The sequence below is a fragment of the Phoca vitulina genome, unplaced genomic scaffold (assembly GCF_004348235.1).
Source record: "Phoca vitulina isolate PV1807 unplaced genomic scaffold, GSC_HSeal_1.0 scaffold45, whole genome shotgun sequence".
NCBI lineage: Eukaryota > Metazoa > Chordata > Mammalia > Carnivora > Phocidae > Phoca > Phoca vitulina.
Window position 1 is genome coordinate 3506104 of NW_022589748.1, and position 19640 is coordinate 3525743.

Below are 19640 nucleotides of genomic sequence, written 5' to 3' on the forward strand. Positions count from 1 at the left end.
CCCCCCCCCGCGCCCCCCCCCCCCCCCCCCCCCCGCCCCCGCAGGCCACCAGCTGCCGCCACCCCGCACCAGGCCCCTCGGCCTTGTTCTTCAAAGTCCTGCTTTGAACTTGAAACCGGCAGTAAATTCCCTTGTGCCTGGAGTCTGGGGAAAGGACCAAGCACCAAGAGAGGGTTAAGTTTCTTGCTGCCCTTTGCTTTCTTGGGGGCTCTCTGGGCCAGGCTGCTCCATGCCGGGGGGCCGGGGGGGGGGCGCCCAGGCCCTGCCCTCAGGGAGCTTCGGGGCCCCGGGGGTGTGACGAGGGAGCCGGCCAGGTCTGGTGGCTCTGAGAGAACAGGTGGGATGGGAGACCATCAGGTCCCAGCTGTTTCTGCCTCAGCCCTTTGTCATCCTTCGGGGAAACAGGCCCGGATAGGGGAAGGGGCTTGGCCAGGCCTGGCCCCGCTGTTACTAATGGCTCCCTGGAGGGAACGGGGCTCTGTCCCGCTTTTCCTTGCCTTCCCGAGCCCAGGCCTCCAGAGGCTTCCCAGCACGAGTCGGGCATTTGACGAGGGTTTGTCCCCGTGAGGCTGGGGCAGCTGAGGGCACCGAAGAGGAAAAATGAAGCGAAACCCCCCAAGCACGGTCGCCGCGGGCTTGCGACCTGGATTTGAGCAGCTGTTGGAACAACTGGTCTCTGGGCCTGTGACCTTGGAAGGGGCGGGGCAGAAAGATTACCTGAGGTCTGCCTGGCCCGGGACAGCTGGGGAGGGGGACAGCTGGGCGGGCAGCTTCTCGCCAAGAATAGCCACGCTGGGTCCCCCTCGACTTGGGACTCTCTTCTGGGCTCCAAGCAGAGACCAAGTAGGCACAGGTGCTTACCTGCGCCACAGCTGCCCAGGTCAGTTCGCGGACATCACAGAGCCCCGGGGCACAGGGAAGTGTTCTAGAAACGGAGATGAGAAGGGCACGTGCCACGCACACGAACGTGGGGGTGCTGACAAGGGGGAGGGCTCTGAGCCAGACCAGGTGGGCCCGACACCTGCCTGGGCACCTTTGGACAAGAGTCATGACCCCTGCTTCCTAATCTGCACGATAAGAATATAACGTAGAGGAAGTGTCCAGTCCGTCGAGGGCTGGCGCTGGTACTTCGTAGATGGTCTCTGCGGTCTTAATAACCACGGCGTTGGCCCCCTGTTGATGGTCCCCGTGGCTCCTTGGGCAGCGTTACGAGGAGGGCGCGGGCTGGGCCATCTTCTCATTTGTGGCTTCCTCCACCTAGGACTGCTTTTCAGAGCAGCTTTTCCTAAAGAAGGTGCCCGCCTCATCTGCGGGGAATGGACGGGGTCCCCAGATCCCTGCAGAGACTCCTTATAATACAGGATTGTCCTAGATCAGGACTGAGGGCCCCCAGGAGTTCAGCCCGGGCACAGGGGACCAGCAGGACAAGGTCTGTGAGCTGGCGATTATTTTCCGTGGTTTATGCCACCTGCAGAGGGCTCAGCCACCTGCCTCGCTTTACCCAGGGGTGGAGCCCCTTGCCCGAGGTCATCAGAACCTGCCTGGAAGACTTTCTTCTGCCTCCTAGGACCCTTTGTGGTTTTTAATTTTTTTTTTAAATTGTTCGTATAAATCATTCTCATTGAAATAACACCAGGCAGGGCTCACTGTGCGCTTGTATGGGCCAGGCACTGAGAACAGCCCGGAACTGGGGTGCAGGTGAGGAGGAGCCCCAGGTGGGGCTAGGAGCTGCTGGCCTCTGGGGCTCCGGGGCCTGCTTCCTCAGCCAGCATGGCCTCTGCCTGGTGGGATCTCGGGGGTGGCAGAGAGCCTCGGGGGCCCTCCCCACCCAGGGGTCTTCTCTAGATGGGACATGGAAGGGGGGACATCCCTACATAGGATGGAGTGAAAGATGAGATTGCTCCCTACTTGTAAGGAACTGCAGGGTTTGGCCAGATTCTGGAAAACGGGTCCATTCAAGGGAGCCCAAGGGATTGGGGGTGATTATAGTTTGAGGCTTCGCATGGCAGGTGCTCAGTGCCCGTTGTTTGGTTTGACTTTGTGCCCTACACCAAGAGCCGGAGGCTGTGGCCGGTGGGCTCTGCTGCCTCTTGCCTGGGAGCCTAGGTGAAGCACCTGATCTCTCCAAGCCTGTTTCTTCCTCTCTCAATCAGACATAACAAAATTATTTCACAGGATTAACCGGGAGGGTTGGATGAGCTCCTGCAGTAGGTCTGCCTCTCAGCGCAGAGCATCAGTGAACGGCCGTGATCACTGTGGTTGTCAGTCAAGTTCGGCAGCGAAGCCTGTGGATCTCCCAGCTCACAGCTGAGAGATCCCCTAGGTCAGGACCCCCATCCTGGCGGCCAAGGCCCTGGGTGCCACGTGCTTGCCCGTTACCACTGCCAGGGTCCCAGGGTCCCGGAGAGAGAACCCCTGTGCTTGGTCTCGTATGTCCGGCTTGTCCTTGGAGTTGTGTGGCTTCCCCAGCCCCCAGAGGGTCTGGCTTCCAGTGTTGATACACCATTCTGCCAGGCTGAGAGGAGGATGCTGGTGGGAGCCACTGCCCCGCGGCCCCGGGAGGGACTAGAAACCGCAGCTCTGTTGGGGGAGTGGCAGTATCTGCTGGCCTCCCGTCCCCCATCTCTGTTTCATCCACGCTTCAGCCTCTGGAGTCGAGAAGGATGGGGCCTTCTCTGTCTGATGCTGCATCTGGTGGGAAGTGGGGGCGGGGCAGCCTGCAGACCTCCCGGTGCGAATGGGCGGGCTTCCTGAGCCCCGTTGTGCAGGAGGCCCCCCTGAGAGGCCCAAGAGCCAGATAACGCACAAAGTACAACGCACGAGCGTTCAAGCCCTGCTTTGTCTTTTATGAGTGACCTTGAGCTAGTGGCTTCCCTTCCCTCCCACTTCCTCATCTGTAGCCCGTCAGAGCCCAGGCCCGGGAGGCAGGCCCCTTCCCTGGGTTTGAGTCCCGATTCTGCTGTGTGGCCTTGAGCAAGGCTGTTACCTCTCGGAGCCTCAGGGTCATGCTTCCTCTAATGAGGGGCTGGGCCAGCGCACCCCTCGGCCCAGAGAGCCTGGAGTTCAGCCCCGGGAATGTCGGCAGAGACGGGCTTGCCTCCCACTCACCTCCGCCCCCCGCTTTTCCTGCTCTATGCAGCTGCAGCTCAGGGAGAGGAGACTCTGGAGTGGAGCAAGATGGTTTTCTGGCCCCTTCCTTGGCCCGAGGTGTCTGTGGTTGTCACCAGCTGTCCAGGAACAGTCTGAGAGCCTTTTGTGGGGCCCCGAGCTGACTGGGGCAAAGGGGTGGGGGAGACACAGAGACCACTCATAAGATCTAAGGCCCACCTGGGGTCGTGGCTGGTGTCAGGTTAACAGCCAGGGGCTGGGGCCCACCGGGATAGGGAGGTGGCAGCTTGGAACCCTCGAGAAGGGGTTCATTCACGGCCCTCGATCTTGAGTGACCCTGAGCAGTGAAAGGTGTTGCTCCCGAGGAGGCATTTTGCTGGGCTTTTGAATCCTTGGAACCTGCCGGGAGGGGTTGGGAGATAGGGAGAGACCTTGGGTCGCCCAAGGCCCCACGGCCAGCCATGCCTGCCTCAGTTTCCCCACCCGTGAGCCAGCGCAGACACCTACCTGTGCCCGCTCAGGCCCTGACCGCTTCCTCTCTCCCCCCACCGCCCCGACAGGCTCCCCGCTGCACAAGCAGGCCTCCGGCCCGGTTGCCGCCGCCGCCCCCGCCCCCGCCCCCGCCGAGAAGCCGGGCCCCAAGGCGGCCGAGGTGGGCGATGACTTCCTGGGGGACTTCGCAGTGGGCGAGCGGGTGTGGGTGAACGGCGTGAAGCCCGGCGTGGTGCAGTACCTGGGCGAGACGCAGTTCGCGCCGGGCCAGTGGGCCGGCGTGGTGCTGGACGAGCCGGTGGGCAAGAACGACGGCGCGGTGGGCGGCGTGCGCTACTTCGAGTGCCCGGCCCTGCAGGGCATCTTCACGCGGCCCTCCAAGCTCACCCGGCAGCCCACGGCCGAGGGCTCGGGCAGCGACGCGCACTCGGTGGAGTCGCTCACCGCCCAGAACCTGTCGCTGCACTCGGGCACGGCCACGCCACCGCTCAGCAGCCGGGTCATCCCGCTGCGGGAGAGCGTCCTCAACAGCTCGGTCAAGACCGGGAACGAATCCGGCTCCAACCTCTCGGACAGCGGTTCCGTGAAGCGTGGTGACAAGGACCTGCGCCTGGGAGACCGCGTGCTGGTGAGTTCCTTACCCCCACCGCCGCCCCGCCTTCCCTGCAGGCTGGACCCCAGGGGTGGGGGTGGGGGTGGGATGGGGACTTGGGGGGCTCGGGCGGGGTCCAGCCTGGGGCTCTCAGGCCTCATCAGAACCACAGAGTGACCGGGGACGCAAGTAAAGTGAGCTCTGGAGACTGTTGCTGTGTGATCCTGGGCAAGTGTCTTAACCTCTCTGGGCCTCAGTCTTCCCATTGATAAAATGGGTTGAAATGCGAGAATACGTGTATGTTAGCTCTTGCTGATATCCTCCAATGATCCAGCCCATCAGCGTGGATGCGCCCTGTACTGGAAAAGGCTGAGGACAGGAGCACTCGAGATCCTCGGCCCCGTCACACCTAATCCGCTGTGACGCAGGGATCGCTATTGCTGTGGGGGAGAGAATTGGGTCACTGAAGCCAGGGGGACCTCCAGCTGAGTCTTCCTGCCAGGGACCCCTCTTCTCTGGTGGTCCCTGGCATTGGGGCCAGGTTGCAAGGGGGCATTGGCCCCCAAATCCTTCTGAGTCTGGATCCATCCTTCCCGAGTCTGAAAGAGGCGGTTCTTCCCTGTCACCTGCTGTGGCCAGGCGTGGTCTGGAGGTGGCAAGGTGATGATCGGATGGGGTCTTGTTCTGCTATGCCAAGCCCAGAGCTGGGGTGGCCCCCCCAGAACCACAGTGTTGGTTTCTCAGAGTCCATAGTCTCTCATGGTTCATCTCTCCCTCCAATTCCCCCCCTCATTTTTCCCTTCCTTCTCCTAGTGTCCTCCATGCTATTCCTTATGTTCCACAAATAAGTGAAACCATATGATAATTGACTTTCTCTGCTTGACTTATTTCACTTAGCATAATCTCCTCCAGTCCCATCCACAAACAGGGTTTTAGAGGGGAAGGGGGATGGGTTAGCCCGGTGATGGGTATTAAGGAGGGCACGTACTGCATGGAGCACTGGGTGTTATACGAAAACGATGGATCGTGGATCACCACGTCAAAAACCAATGATATATTGTATGGTGACTAACATAACATAATAAAATTAAAAAAAAAAAAAAAAAAAGAACCACAGTGTTGGGAAGGAGAGAATAACACATGGGACAGTCCCAGAAGGGGGTCTGGTGGGCTTGGGTGTGAGGAACCACTGTGAGGTAGTCAGCTGGGGGGAGAGGTCCCTATGTTTGTCAGAGAATCTTCCTGGGGGACAGTGGCGACCACATGCCGGGAGCTCCAAGGCTGAGTCGGGAAGGGCCATTGTGGGGACCGCAGGAGGGTATTGCTGCCTGGTATTCTCCCTCCCTACCCCGAGGACCTCACTTAAGGCCAAGGTTCCCCCTGGAGGCTCCTGGGAAGAGCATTTGGGCTGGGGTAGGGGGACGAGAGGAAATGTTTACGGTCATTGCCTTGTTGGATCCTCAAGCCCACACTCTGATATAATTTTATCCCCACTTTGTGGATGGAGACACCGAGGCTCAGAAAAGTTTAAGAACTTGCGTAGTAACTTGCCAAGATGCAAACCAGCCCCCGAAGCCTGCCTTCCTGAGTCTCTCTACCCTGGTGATCTGTCTGGGGTCTACCCTCCCACCCCCCGCCCCGGGGCCGGCTTGCCAGCCTGCTTCCCTGTGGACAGAACCACCCACTGCGGTGATCTGGTGGTGGGCGTGGCCAGACCTGGTCCCCCTCCTCTAGTGGCTTATAGTCCATCAGGGGATAGAGACTGTGATGCATGTGATTGCAGACATCAGTGTTTCCTTGTGAATCTGGATAAGTGCCATGAAGAAACACAGTGCTCTGAGAGCCCATCACGGAGGCTTGACCTGGTGGTAGGCATCTCCAAGGCCCGGTGTTAGGACTGAGATGCAGGGAATGAACTAGAGAAATAGAAGAGTAGCGGGGCTGAGCCAGGAGCAAGGGAGCTGGGGCAGGAAAGTGCCCATGAGGCTGGCGTGCACTGACCCTGCATGTCTGGGGTCAGGGTGGAGGGGGTTTGCTCTGTTTGCAGAGGGAGCCATGGAAGGCTCTATGCAGCAGCATGAGCAGATCCATGCTTTAAGCTCATCTTGCTGCTTTGTGGGGACAGGATGGGAGGGGGCAGGAGTGGAGCAGGGGAGTGTCCGGGGGCTGCTGTGGGACAGGGGAGGCTGGACTCTCAGGGTCTGGTTAGTGTCACGTGAGTGCCCTGGGTGTGGTCTGCGACCTCTTTGGAGGAGGAAGTGGAGGCTGGGGGGGGTGGGGTTTGGCCAGCTCTGGTTGGTCCCCAGGCTGGGGGAGCAGGGAGGTTGAACCCCAGTTTGATCCTGTCTGGAACTCCCCTTGCACCTGCTCCCCCTTCAGGGGGTGGGAACTGGACGTGCAGGGCAGGGGGCATACAAGCCCGCACGACGTGGGCATTGCTCTAGAAGGGTCTGCCAGGCCCTAGCCCATCAGCAGGGCTGGCAGCAGCCAGAGCGGACGGGCCCTGTTGAGGTCCCACTGCTTTCTTGGGGGTGTCGCTCACCCCGGGCACTGTGCCCAGCACTTTCTATACCTAGTCCTTTTGGGTCCTGCCCGCTGCCTTAGAAGGTGGGAATTATCCTCCCATTTTACAGATGAGAAAACTGAGCTCAGCCCTGGATCACACAGCCTGCCCAGGGTCACACAGCCGGGAGGCGATAGATCATTCATTCCTCTATTTATACTCATCAACTGTGGCTGCCCTAGAAGCAGTATATGCTTGGATTCTGGGTGGGGAAGAAGAACTTGAACATGGGGTTTGTTTCTGCCGGGCGGATGGAACCCCACCCACCCACCCCCATCTCATCCTAGTCTGCAGCTTCTCTAGGGTTAATCCTGTAGCCCAGTCCGCTGCTCACTGCCGGGATCCAGCTGGCCTGACCGACCCCCCAACTTGCTGCTTCCCCGCGTGCCCGCTGTAGACTCCTGCCACATCACCTTCCTGTCCCTACCCCGCCCTTTAAAAAAGTATAGGCTGGATGTGGGTGACTATAGAGGCCGGAACTTGTTTGAGGACAGGGACTCTAGGAAAAACAATACCCCCAAAAAATACTGCTTTGCACAGTTTCTAAATCCTGTGATCCTGTACATGCATAATCAGGGCCCTTCCCAGGGACTTGGAAACGGCTGGTGTAGAAGCTCTTAGCTTCACCAACTACAACACCTGCTTCTGAACGGGGTCAAAGGCATGAGCAGTGTTTATGTTCATTAAGTTGCGCTGTTCTTCAAAGATACCTATGGATCCTGGTTTCACTGGGGCCTCAATGCTACCTCCTGAGGTCCATGTACTAGTTAAGACTTCCTTGGTCTCCCTGCACTCCCCACCCAGGTCCCAGCACCCCCAGAGGCTCCCATCTCACCTGGGATAAAACCCACCTGCCTTCCCATGGCCCCCGGACCCTTGTGACCCACCTGCCCACCATCAGATGACCAGGCTTGTCTTCCCTCCATCCTGGCCGGGCCCGGCTGCACCAGCCCACTCTCCTTTCCTCCAGTGTCCCAAGCCAGTTCCTGCGCCGGGGACACTGTCCCCCAGGGCTTCCCACAGCTCGCTGTCCCACTTCCACTAGGCTCTGCGTCATGGGCGCTCGGAGATAGAGGCCTCTGATGTCACTCTGCCTAGCCCCTGCCAACCACCTGGATTAAGAGCATTTATTCCCTTCCTCTCCCACTGCCTGTTTCCTGCCACGGCCGGGAGCCCCACACAGCCGTGCCCCCAGTGCCTACTGGAGCCAGGAAGGTGCTGGAACATACTTGCTGCATGAATGACTCAGGGCCCCGTGGGTGGTCCCGAGCCAGAGGGGCACCACGGGCACCATATCGGGGTTCCACAGGCTAGTTGAGCCCCAGCTTCCCCTCACTGGTTGCTGTTGAGCTCTGCAGAGGACCCCCGAGGGCCGCCCACCTCTGTCCCCTCCACTCCCCAAGAGCGACCCGTCTCCCCAGCCAGCCTTCTTCCTGCCGGCACACCCCCATCCCTGCTTTTGCACACTCCCGCCCCAGCACCCCGGCAGGTGCCGCTCCCATGAGCCCCTCGCTATGTACCATGAGCAGCCCTGCAAGGGGGGCCGGCTTGCCCCCCGCATCCTGACGGCAGAGCTGAACAGCTCTGGGGCCTTGTCCTCTCACCCTGATCGGCTGCAGAGGCGAGCATTTTAAGTGAGTCACCAGTTTGACATCCTCAGAGGAAAGTCCCCGAGAAACAGATGAACTCAGTCTGCCCCCCACCATTGCTCCGTGAGACCCCGGACCTTAGCTGGTGCTTGGCCCAGGCCGGCAGGGACTCTGGGCCCTGAAAACCCACAGGTGGTGGAAAAGGGGGGGCCTGGGACTCCTCCCTCGGGAGACTGGGGCTCAGTGCACGGTGGGGGTGGATGCGAGGGAGGAGTTCTCTTAGCGAGCATCAGGAGCTCTCCTGCGGTAGGTGAGTGGATAAATAAACTGCTCCATCCAGACAAGGAAATGTTCTTCGAGGCCGTCAAGATAGGAACTATTAGGGGACGCGTGGGTGGCTCAGTCGGTGAAGCGTCTGCCTTTGGCTCAGGTCATGATCCCAGGGTCCTGGGATTGAGCCCCACATCAGGCTCCCTGCTCAGCGGGGCACCTGCTTCTGTCTCTCTCTCTCTGCCCCCTACCCTGCCTGTTCTCTCTCTCAAATGAATAAAATCTTCCAAAAAAAAGGAGCTATCAAGCCATGAAAAGACACGCGGGGACCTTAAATGCAGATTGCTCAGGGACAGGAGCCCCTCTGAAAAGGCTCCATACGGTGCTTTGATTCCAACTATTGACATTCTAGAAAAGCCAAACTTCGGGGACAGTAAAAAGATTAGCCGTTGCTATGGGCTGGGGGAAGGACAGGATGAACAGGTGCAGCCCAGAGGAGTTTTAGGGCACTGAAACTACTCTGTATGATCCTATATTGGTGGATACTTGTCATTATACATTTGTCGAAACCCCCAGAACGTCTACCACCACAAGTCAACCCTGATGTCAACTGTGGACTTCAGTTCTTAATCACGTGTCAATACCAGTTCCTCACCGTAAGAAGTGTACCACACTAACGCCAGGGGTTAATAAGCGGGGACGGCGGAGGGGAAGGAGGCGCGTGGATATTATGGGAACGCTCTGTATTTTCTGGTCACATTTTCTATAAACCTAAAATCATCCCCAAAAATCCATTAATTTCCTAGTAAATTGAATACTAAATAAAGTAAGAAAAGATTAAAATATAAGAAATAAAAGAGAAGAGGCAGATCCTTAGTCTGGAGGGGTGGGGCCTGCCATCCCCAGGTGGGGTCCTGGTGAGTGATCACTGCAGCGTCTCGGGCGCCGCAGGGGGACGAGGGTCCCAAGGTTGTGCTGACCTGGCTGGAGGGTCAGCACCACACCTATCCCTTCTGGAAGCCTTTCCACTGTTTCTTGCCTTGCTCCCACCTCTGAGCGAATACCCTCCTGGCTCCGTTGTGCTATAGGAGGGAGGGATGAGGGAAGGATTGGGGCCCAGAGGCCGCTGCGGACCGAGGGTGAAGCAGAGCCTCCCTGGGCCCGCCAGGGGATGGAAGTGCACTTCTAGCCACAGATCCCCCACCTGGGGGTAGTGGGGATCTGGGACAGTGGGGCCTGGTCATTGTGCCCAGCCAGGATTGAAGAAGCAGGAGAGGGAAGCCCATCGGGCTCCACCACTCACAGACCACTCTGAACCTCTGTCTCTTCATCTGGGAGTGGGGTAACGCTGCCCCCCCCCACCTACAGAGTTGGGAGGTTTAGGATTCATGTCTTCAATATGCCCAGCACACAGTCCGTGTGGGAGTGGAGGGAGTTTTGATTGGCGAGCCGGTCCATGGGAGGCCTACTGAGGGGTGTCAGAGGAGGTAGCTTTGAGGTTCAGACAAAAGCCGTAGATCAACATGCACGTTTGCTTGCGCGTTTTCCTGAACCTGCCCTAGAACGGCAGGGAAGGTTTTTTTTTTTTTAAAGCCTCAAGGACAAAGAGAACAAGAGAGGGGATAGCAACAATGACACCAGAGACCCAGGGTGGCCGAGTCCATGGTCAGCAGTCAGAAGAGCAGAGAAGCAATCGATGTCTCCCTCAGAAAGCCAAGGCTCAGGAGTCGGCCGCATGGTGGCCTCTGGAAATGGGGCTGATGTCGGGGCCAGAAACGGGAGAATTGGCTGAAAACTCTTCCAACGCCCCATCCCTGCCCCACTCTGCCTGGTGACCGTCCCTCCCTCAGACGGACGCTTCATCTCCTGAGCGGGTCAGGCAGAGTCTTGGGATGGGGGGGGTCCCAGGCAGGTTGGATTTAAAAAGGAGGATTCAGTGAACATTTGGATCCTGAAGGCTGAGCCCCTTTCCCAGCTGGCTGCTTCTAGAACTCTGGTCACCGAGCCTGTGCCCTCCTCGGCGAACACAAGAAGCTTTGCTGGGGACAGTGGCCGGTCCTCTGGGAAATTAGAGAAGGTCACACAGGCATTAAATCTGAACAGAACACCACTGAATATAAGACAGTGCACAAAAAAGCTCTGGGAAATGAAAAAAAATCTGATTACACATACAAGAAACCACACAGAAGTCTTAGAAGATGAATTTAAGGAAATTGCCCAGAAAGTAGAACCAAAAGACAGATGGAAACAGGAGAGAAAATAAGACTCAGAGGACCTGTCCAGCGGATCCAACTTCCAAATGCAGCAGTTCTAGAAAGAGAAAACAGGAAAAGGAGGATGGAAGTCAAGTAGGGAATGCGGGGAAATTCCCCAGGATGGACAAGGGTTTCTTGGGTGAAAGGGTCCATGGGAGCGCGGGAAAGGGGTTGGGAAGAGGCTCCCACCAACGCACCTCACTGTGTATCTGCACAACCCTGGGCCAGAGAGCGAGTCCTCCAGGTTTCTGGAGCGGGCAGATGGGCTCACCTGCAGGATCGGGACTCAGATGGGCTTGAAACATCTCATCAACAGCCCTGGAAGACGGACGCCTTCGAAATCCTGAAGGAAGGGACCCAGCCAAACTCACTCAAGAGTGAGGGATGCAAGTGTTCACACAACGACTTGTACAGGGATGTTATTCACACTGACCAAAAAGTGGAAACCTCCCAAATGTCCGAGAGTGGATGCACCGGCAAACAAAATGTGATGTAATCCATACGCTGGAATTTTATTTAGCCGTAAAAAGGAATGATGCTGATAAATGATACTGCTGCCGATAAGCATGGGGAACCTGGCAAACGCTATGCCAAATGAAAGAAGACTAGACACCAAGGGTCACATATGGGTGATTCCATTGATAGGAAATGCCCAGAATAAGGCAGTCCACGGAGACAGAAAGTGCATGAGTGGTTGCCAGGAGCTGGGGGTGGGGGTCTGCTCCTGGGCATGGGGTTTCCTTTTGGGGGTGATGAAAATGTTCTGGAATCAGATAGCAGTGATGGTTGCAAACTAAAAGCCATTGAATTGTATGCTTTATACTGGTTAAAATGGTGAATTTGATGTAACCTGAATTTTTACCTTGATTAAGCCAAAGGGAGGCTAGAGTAAAAAATAGTGTCCCAAATTGCAAAGGTTTGAAGAGTTTATTTCCTCATGCACCTTTTCTTAGAAAGCCCTGGGGGGATGTGTTTGACCAAAAATAAGGAAGTAAACCAAGAAAAATGGAAGACCTAGGATCCAGGAAATGGGGTCCAGCCCAGGAGAGGCGAAGGGACTCCTCAGGGCGATGGTGCAGGAAGAGGCGAGGCTGGTGGCCTCATGGTGGGTCACGTGGCTGCAGGAGGGTTTTCTTCAGAAAGAACTTGATGGAATTCCCCAGGCCTTTCCCAAATGAGAAAGTTTGGGGTGGAATTAGTCTTTTTTTTTTTTTTTTTTTTTTAGATTTTATTTATTTATTTATTTGACAGAGAGAGACACAGCGGGAGAGGGAACACAAGCGGGGAACGGGAGAGGGAGAAGCAGGCTTCCCGCGGAGCAGGGAGCCCGATGTGGGGCTCGATCCCAGGACCCTGGGATCAGGACCTGAGCCGAAGGCAGGCGCCCAATGACTGAGCCACCCAGGCGCCCCTGGGGTGGAATTAGTGTTAAGTCTATAAAGGCTAGGCAAACAAATGATCATAAGAGACAATTATCTGGAGGGAAAAATTTGTGCCGGCAAGGAAAAAGCACCTGCAGCCTCCCATACTCATCCATGAGCAGCGTTTACTTAGTCTCTGGAACGGTAAACCTGGAATCTGATCAAAATCGAGACCTCGCTGCTTGGAAAGGGGGTAGAGTTGACGTGTGTGCGCAGACGCGTATGAGGCAGTGATGAAGGGGAGCTGACGTCTCCCCTTCCTGGATGGGAAGTTGAGGGGGGTAACCCAAAATTGAGAAATCAAGAAATAACACTGTAAGTGTGTCATTTAGAAATTGGGAGGTACCAAAAAATTCAGCTTAGAGAGTTGAAATGTTTGCTTCTGGAGTGAGGTAGAGAAACTTCTAGGGCTTTTTATCTTTTTATTTTTAGAAGATTTTTAAATTTATTTTTGCGAGAGAGAGCACACACAAGCCTGGGGGAGGGACAGAGGGAGAAGCAGACTCCCCACTGAGCAGGGACCCCGACATAGGGCTGGATCCCAGGACCCCGGGATCATGACCTGGGCCAAAGGCAGACGCTTAACCAACTGAGCCACCCAGGCGCCCCTCCAATCATCCTTCCTGACCATCCTTAAATGTACCATTCAGTAGTGTTAAGTGCATTCACATTGCTGTGCACCCGATCTACAGGTCGTCTTTGTCTTGCAAAACCGAAACTCGATTCCCATTAAACAATTCCCCATTTCCCCGTCCCCCAGCCCCTGGTGACCACCATTTAACCATTTTTAAGGATAATGTTTATTGACACTCTAGTATGTGGCAGGCACTGCACCTAAGTATTTAATCCTTGGGGAGGGGAGATAAAACAAATGCTTTTTTTTTTTAAAGATTTTATTTATTTATTTGAGAGAGAGAGAGAGAGAGCATGAGGGGGGGAGGGTCAGAGGGAGAAGCAGACTTCCCGCCGAGCAGGGAGCCCGATGCGGGACTCGATCCCGGGACTCCAGGATCATGACCTGAGCTGAAGGCAGTTGCTCAACCAGCTGAGCCACCCAGGCGCCCAAAACAAATGCTTTTTATAGATGAAGACGCTGAAGCTCAAAGAGGTCAGGTAACTTGCCCAAGCTCACACAGCTTGTACGCGGCAGAGTCTCCATGCAGGGCTGTCTGTCTCCAAAGCTCTTGCATGGGACAGCCCCGGGAAGCCCTGGTGTTACCTGGTGTTAGCCCCGGGAAGCCCAGGTGTCCCAGTCTCTCTCCTCCTCACCCCCACCTTCCCTGTCCCCTGCACACTGGAAGCGAGAGATGGGATGAGCCTGGGCACCTGGGCCGTCTCTGCCTGGGCCCACTGCATCCTCCGGACCTGAGTCTGTCTGTGTGCCAACAGGTTGGCGGGACGAAGACTGGCGTGGTGCGGTACGTGGGGGAGACAGACTTTGCCAAGGGCGAGTGGTGCGGCGTGGAGCTGGACGAGCCCCTTGGGAAGAATGATGGGGCGGTGGCGGGCACCAGGTATGGTGGACTTCCCCCGGGGCGCCTGGGAGGGGGCTTCTCTTCACCTGGGATGGGTGTGGAGGCTGGGGCTGGGGCATCTGAGGAAGCCCGTGTTGAGGCTCTGGGTAGCTGAGCCAGGCACCACGGTAGAGGTGCTGCCACCTTCCTTCTGTCTGAGGAATAGCATCCCCATTTTACAGACGAGAGAAGAGAGGCCAGAGAGGTCATTGCTCAAGGTCAGGCAGAGTCATGGGCAAGTGCTAGGAGAGTCGTTGGTTCTGTGTTCCCTCTTGCATGCCACACGAGGCTATGTGGGGTAGGAGCTGTGGAAACGAGAGGGAATGGTCCCAGCCTCCCGGGAGACCCCCAGGTGACACAGGAAATAATCCAACACTGTCCAATGCCCTACAGCCCCGGATAGGGTCACAGCTGGGCTCCAGGTCTCATGCCCTCTCTGATGAGAGGGAACTTGCTGCCGGGAAGGCTGGGTTGGGAGAGTGGAAGGCTGGGGCCGGGGGTGTGAGGTTCTGGGTGAGCAGCGTCTGCCAGGGTCATGGGGCCCCACTGCCCACGCTGGCTGTCCCTAGGCTGGGCTGTGACGGATCTGGAAAGGACTGGTGACTGTGGTTCAGGCCAAGCCACCAGGGGAGGAGCCATACTTCACCCAGCTCTTGCAGGAAAGTAGGCTTTTTGCTTCTGCAGTAGGCTTGAGGAAAGTCTGCTACGCAGGGGGGACGGTCCTGGCAAAGAGCTGCCTGCAGGAGGAGGCGGGATGGGGAGGCACTTCCAAGGCGAGGCAGGAACTGGACAGGACCAGCTCCCTGGTCCCGTGTGGAATCTGTGTCCCGAGAGGTTTTGAGAGAAGATAGTCCCGAGTTCCCGTGGCAACACTGTGCCTTCCTGTTCGCAAGATGGGTGTTTCTCTCAACTCACTCTTGCCTTCAGAATTTGGGGGCAGGTGGGGCAGCAGCCCCCACCTCCAAGGTGTCTCCTTCAGGCTTTGGTTGCTCCATGCTGGGAGCTCCATGGGCAGGGGTCAGTGGGGTTCCTTGGGTCTGGGGTGGCCCAGGGGCAGTCGTGAGAGTGGAGGCTGCAGATAGGGCTGGGGGGGGGCTCTGAATGGTGTGTGGGAGCCAAGCCCAGAAGACTGGGGAGTCCAGTCCTGGCATTGCCATTTAGCTTCCTGTGTGACCTCAGGCAAGTTCCTTAACCTCTCTGAGCCTAAATCTCATCTGTGAAACGTGGGTAAGAGTAGAGTGGCTGGGGGATAGAAATGAGCACTCACATAAAGGGACCGGTGCAGAGTGGGTACTGGGTAGTTGTTACAACCCCTGACCCCTCCTAAATATGCCCAATGGCTATTTATGGCTGCAGAGAATCTCGGACCCTATTCCCCTCTGTTCTCTTTCTGGGAGTCCCATCTATTGGTCGTGGGGTAAGGTTTTGGGACCCCAAGGACAAGCCTCTCTGCTGGGGGAGGCTAGGGGAGGCTAGAGGTGGCTCTGGGCCATGGGGCCGTGATGGCAGTGTGGGTCTCTCCTGCCTCCCCCAGGTACTTCCAGTGCCCACCCAAGTTTGGTCTCTTCGCGCCCATCCACAAGGTAATCCGCATCGGCTTCCCGTCCACCAGCCCGGCCAAGGCCAAGAAGACCAAGCGCATGGCCATGGGTGTCTCGGCACTGACCCACAGCCCCAGCAGTTCCTCTATCAGCTCCGTCAGCTCTGTGGCCTCCTCCGTGGGGGGCCGGCCCAGCCGCAGTGGACTGGTGAGGGTGGAGCCGGGGAGGGGTACCCTGGTGTGTGGGTGTGGGGGGGTAGGGACAGAAGGATCCAGGTGTCCCAGTCTCCCCTGACTTGCTCTGGTTCCAGGTATCTCTCCATGGGGTTTTTGAACAAAGGTGAAAGCTTAGGGACCCCTAGCTGGCTCAGTCAGTGGAGTATGCGACTCTTGATCTCAGGGTCGTGAGTTCAATCCCCACATTGGGCATAGAGTTTACTTAAAAAAGAAAAAAAAAAAAGATGAGAAAGTTGATATCCTTTAATAGGAAAGATTGATCCATTTACATTTATTGTTATTTCTATGTCACTGATTTGTCAATAGCCTAACCCTAACCCCTTTCCTGGGAGTTAAGGAGGGTCATACAGATATAGGACAGGTATTATGGGTGGGGGCAGGTGCAGGGCAGGGGGTTCAAGGTTGCCAGAGGCACCCTGGGTGAGGGGAGAAGGCAAGGCTGCCCTGCTGGGCACAGGGCCTTCTGTGCAAGGTGAGGCTAGGTTGAGTGTCTAGGATGTGTGCAGAGAAAGCAGCCCAGGTGAGGGAGTCCACCATGAGGCAGAGCCCAGGTGCTGTGACTGTCGGGGGCCGTGACTCCCCCGAGAACTGGGAGTCCCATGGATCTCGAACACCCCTACGTAGAGTGTCTAGGGCACTGGCCGGGAGGAGCAGGGCCCTGGGAGGCGAGGCGCTCGAGCTGCTGTCTGGATGGTGCTCCAGATCCCTGAGTCCTGCCCGCACCCGCGCCTTCCTGCAGCTCACGGAGACCTCCTCGCGCTACGCCCGCAAGATATCGGGCACGACTGCCTTGCAAGAGGCGTTAAAGGAAAAGCAGCAGCACATCGAGCAGCTACTGGCTGAGCGGGACCTGGAGCGGGCCGAGGTGGCCAAGGCCACGAGCCACATCTGTGAAGTGGAGAAGGAAATCGCCCTGCTTAAGGCGCAGCACGAGCAGGTGGCTGGGCCAGCGGGGCCGGGGGGTGGGGGGTGCCCAGAGGGTCAGCCTTGTGGGCCACCTTCATGCAGAGAATCCTAACCTCCCCCCTCAGCCCTCCTCCTGGTGGATCCGGAGCCTGGCTATCTCATGCTTTTTCCTACTTAACTAGAGTGGGAGCATTTTCTAGGTCATGGAAAATTCTTCCCTGTTTCCGAGGCTGTGTGGCCATCTATCATGGGCTGTGTCCTTACCGACGTGGCCAGTCCCCTGTGGTGGTTCAAGTTATTTCCAATTACTCACATTGTCTAAATATACTCATGTACACGTTTTTTGGTCTACACCCGTCCACGTTTCAGATCGTGCTTTCAAGTAGATCCGTGTGTTGGGTTTCGGGGCAGGGAGCCCTCGCCCGTTGACTTGGGTCTGCTGCAATCACTTGCCTTCTCTTCCCTGCTGGAGATGTTTGTCTCCTACGTGACAGATCCTTCCTGGGTCCCCATCCCCACCGGGAGCCTGGCTCAGCCCGCCGTCAAGTGCTGGGATGATTAAGGCCAGGCTCCCATGTGTGCTGGGACAGAGGCCTTCCCAAGACAGCAGGTCTTAGGTTCTTAGGGGTTGAGGGACGTGGCAGGCACTGGGGTGCTGGGTACTGGGGACAGGTGGACCTGGGGTTCCCACTGGGTGAGGCTGGCCTCTGCCGTTCCTGGCGCTCGGCTGTGCCCTCCTCCCTCACAGCGAGGCCCACGGTCTGTGCCCCACCGGTGGGGGTGGCCCGAGTGGCAGGCCCGGCTCCTCGCGCCCCTGCGCCTCTCTCGCAGCCCTCCCCCGCCTGGACCCCGGGCCCGGGAGGAGGCTGACGCTGCGCTGGCCCTTGCTCGGGGCCCAGTATGTTACAGAAGCTGAGGAGAAGCTGCAGCGGGCCCGGCTGCTGGTGGAGAGCGTGCGGAAGGAGAAGGTAGACCTGTCCAACCAGCTGGAGGAGGAGAGGAGGTATGGGCCACCACCCCTGCCTTGGGCCTGGGGGACATCTGAGCTCTGCGGGCCTGCCCCTCATCTGCAAAGTGGGGTGATGATCCCCATCTCTGCAGGCTTGATGCGTCAACCACATCCGTCCACCGTTCTCCTTCCTGAATGGTGGGGGGGGTGGGCTCGCTGCACCTGCCCTCCCAGCCCAAGCAGCGCATCCTGAGGGGAACACGCAGGGTGGGGACCCCCCTCATGCCGGCTGCATCCACAGAGCTCCCAGCTTGGCTGGGTCAGGACCCCGAGGGTCCGAGAAGCAGCTCCAAAGGGCCCCTCGAAACACCTTGCTTCTAGGAGTCAGCCCCAGGCTGAGGACTTCCCTGCGTAGTCTCTCTCAATCTTACCATGAGCCCGGGAGGCGGCTCTTGCCCCCCCATGTCACAGATGAAGAAACTGAGGCTCAGAGCGGGCGGGGATTTGCCTGAGGCCACCAGGCTGTTGGTGATGACACTGGTTCTTTCTGTCCTGCCGCAGAGGCCAGTGGGGACTGGTTCCCTCTGTGTGGGGCCTCTGGCCTGACTTGGTCCTGGGGTCACCTAGCGGGACAAGCCAACAGGGGACAGGGCTTCTCTTGCCCCAGGGCCTCTCCCTGTCCCCTGGCCGACACCCAGATTTCTGGGGCTCCCTCCCCTCCGCCATGCCTCAGGCAGCCCCCCATCCTCAGCCCCCGCTTGGGGGCTGTTTCGGGGCTTTCAGCTGAGGCCTGTGAACCACAGGCTGTTGTTACCGTCTGACTTGAGGAGAAAGGGCTTATTTATATCTGCCTGAGACAGTTTTCGGGGCCCACACATCTGGTTCCCATGGAGACAAACAAAAAACTTGAAGATGTCCTGGGGGTTATGTTCATGAAGGGCCTGGGTGCGGGCCCCTGGGCTTGCTGGGTGGCCTTGGGCAGGTCTCTTGCCCTTCCCGGGGCCCCGTCTCCCCATCTGCAGGCCGGGAACTGTCAGGGGGCCCCGGGAAGGGCCGCTCCGTGAGCGGTTATGTGCCCGCACCTCCCCTGTGCTGTCTTGGCACGTGGGTGGGTGACTGTGTCTCCCCGAGAGTGGCTCCCGATGCCTACAGCAGGGCAGTGGGGACCCTCATCGGGGAGCAGCCCCAGGACTCTGGCGCCCCGATTCTGCGGGGAGGGGACGAGAGTGAGGTTGGCAGGGGAAGAGGCCCACGCTCCCTCCCTCCCTCCCTGCGGACTGTTCATGCAGAAGCAGGACAGCCCCTCCTGCCACCCCGTCCCACAGCCACCCTAGGGAGGAAGGATGTCGCCTGACACGCCCCGTTTTAGAGAAGCCAGTGGTCTCAGAGTGGAGCACGGGGCCGGCAGCTGGGAGGGCTAGAGGTTTCCAGGAGGCTCTCCCCATCAGCCAGGACTCTGGGACGGTTGGTGCCTTCTGCGTGGTCTGAGCACGGGGTGAGGCCCACGGCTCTGAGCCCAGCCGGCTCAGCCCCCTCTCCCCCTGCAGGAAGGTGGAGGACTTGCAGTTCCGAGTGGAGGAGGAGTCCATCACCAAGGGAGACCTGGAGGTAATGGTCGGAGGACCGCCCCGCCCCCCCGCTTCTCCCCCGGCCCCTGTCCCCGCGCCCAGCCCTTGCAGGGCACATGGTCCTGAGGACCAGGCAGCAGCTCTGGCCTCCCTGGGAGGGGGCTGGGGACATTTCAAGGGAGAAATCCAGAAGGGGCCTCTGGGAGAATGGGGAGGGGCAGGTCATGAGAGACTCAGAGGGTGTCAAAGTGGGGGGGGATGGCTCAGCTCCAGGAGCCCCAGGGGGGCCATGCTTCCTTTTGTTTGGCAGCCAGGTGGGGTGGACCAAGGGTAGCCATAGGACATAGTGGCTGGACTCCCCTGTCCCTTCTTTGTTGGACAATAGCACTGAAGGTGTCCCTTGGGTCCTTCATTTGTCTTGGATTCCAGGTGACATTTTGGCTGGAAGTAGCTTGCTATTGAGTCTCAGAGCTTGTAGATGGCAAAACAGCCTCAGAAAGTCAAAGGGACTCACCCAATCACGGAGCGAGGCAGCAGCCCCTGGGACCAGGACCCAGGACTCCTGGCTCCTGAGCTCAGCCCATGAGGAGGACCACTTAGGGCGCCTCCTGAGTTACAGCACCTGGACAGGTGGTC

At 58.1% G+C, this 19640-nt stretch overlaps 1 protein-coding gene across 4 annotated transcripts in view; it reads left to right on the forward strand.

Annotated features, from left to right (window-relative positions):
- The window catches only part of CLIP2 (CAP-Gly domain containing linker protein 2), a 72432-nt gene that overhangs the window by 30169 nt on the left and 22623 nt on the right, over window positions 1-19640 (forward strand). For all 4 annotated transcript variants that reach the window (XM_032430732.1, XM_032430731.1, XM_032430733.1 and 1 more), the window contains exons 4-9: window positions 3669-4228; window positions 13680-13804; window positions 15339-15552; window positions 16321-16518; window positions 17387-17490; window positions 18984-19044. In XM_032430732.1, coding sequence (XP_032286623.1) covers window positions 3669-4228; window positions 13680-13804; window positions 15339-15552; window positions 16321-16518; window positions 17387-17490; window positions 18984-19044 — 1262 coding nt within the window. The remainder of the gene's footprint in view (window positions 1-3668; window positions 4229-13679; window positions 13805-15338; window positions 15553-16320; window positions 16519-17386; window positions 17491-18983; window positions 19045-19640) is intronic.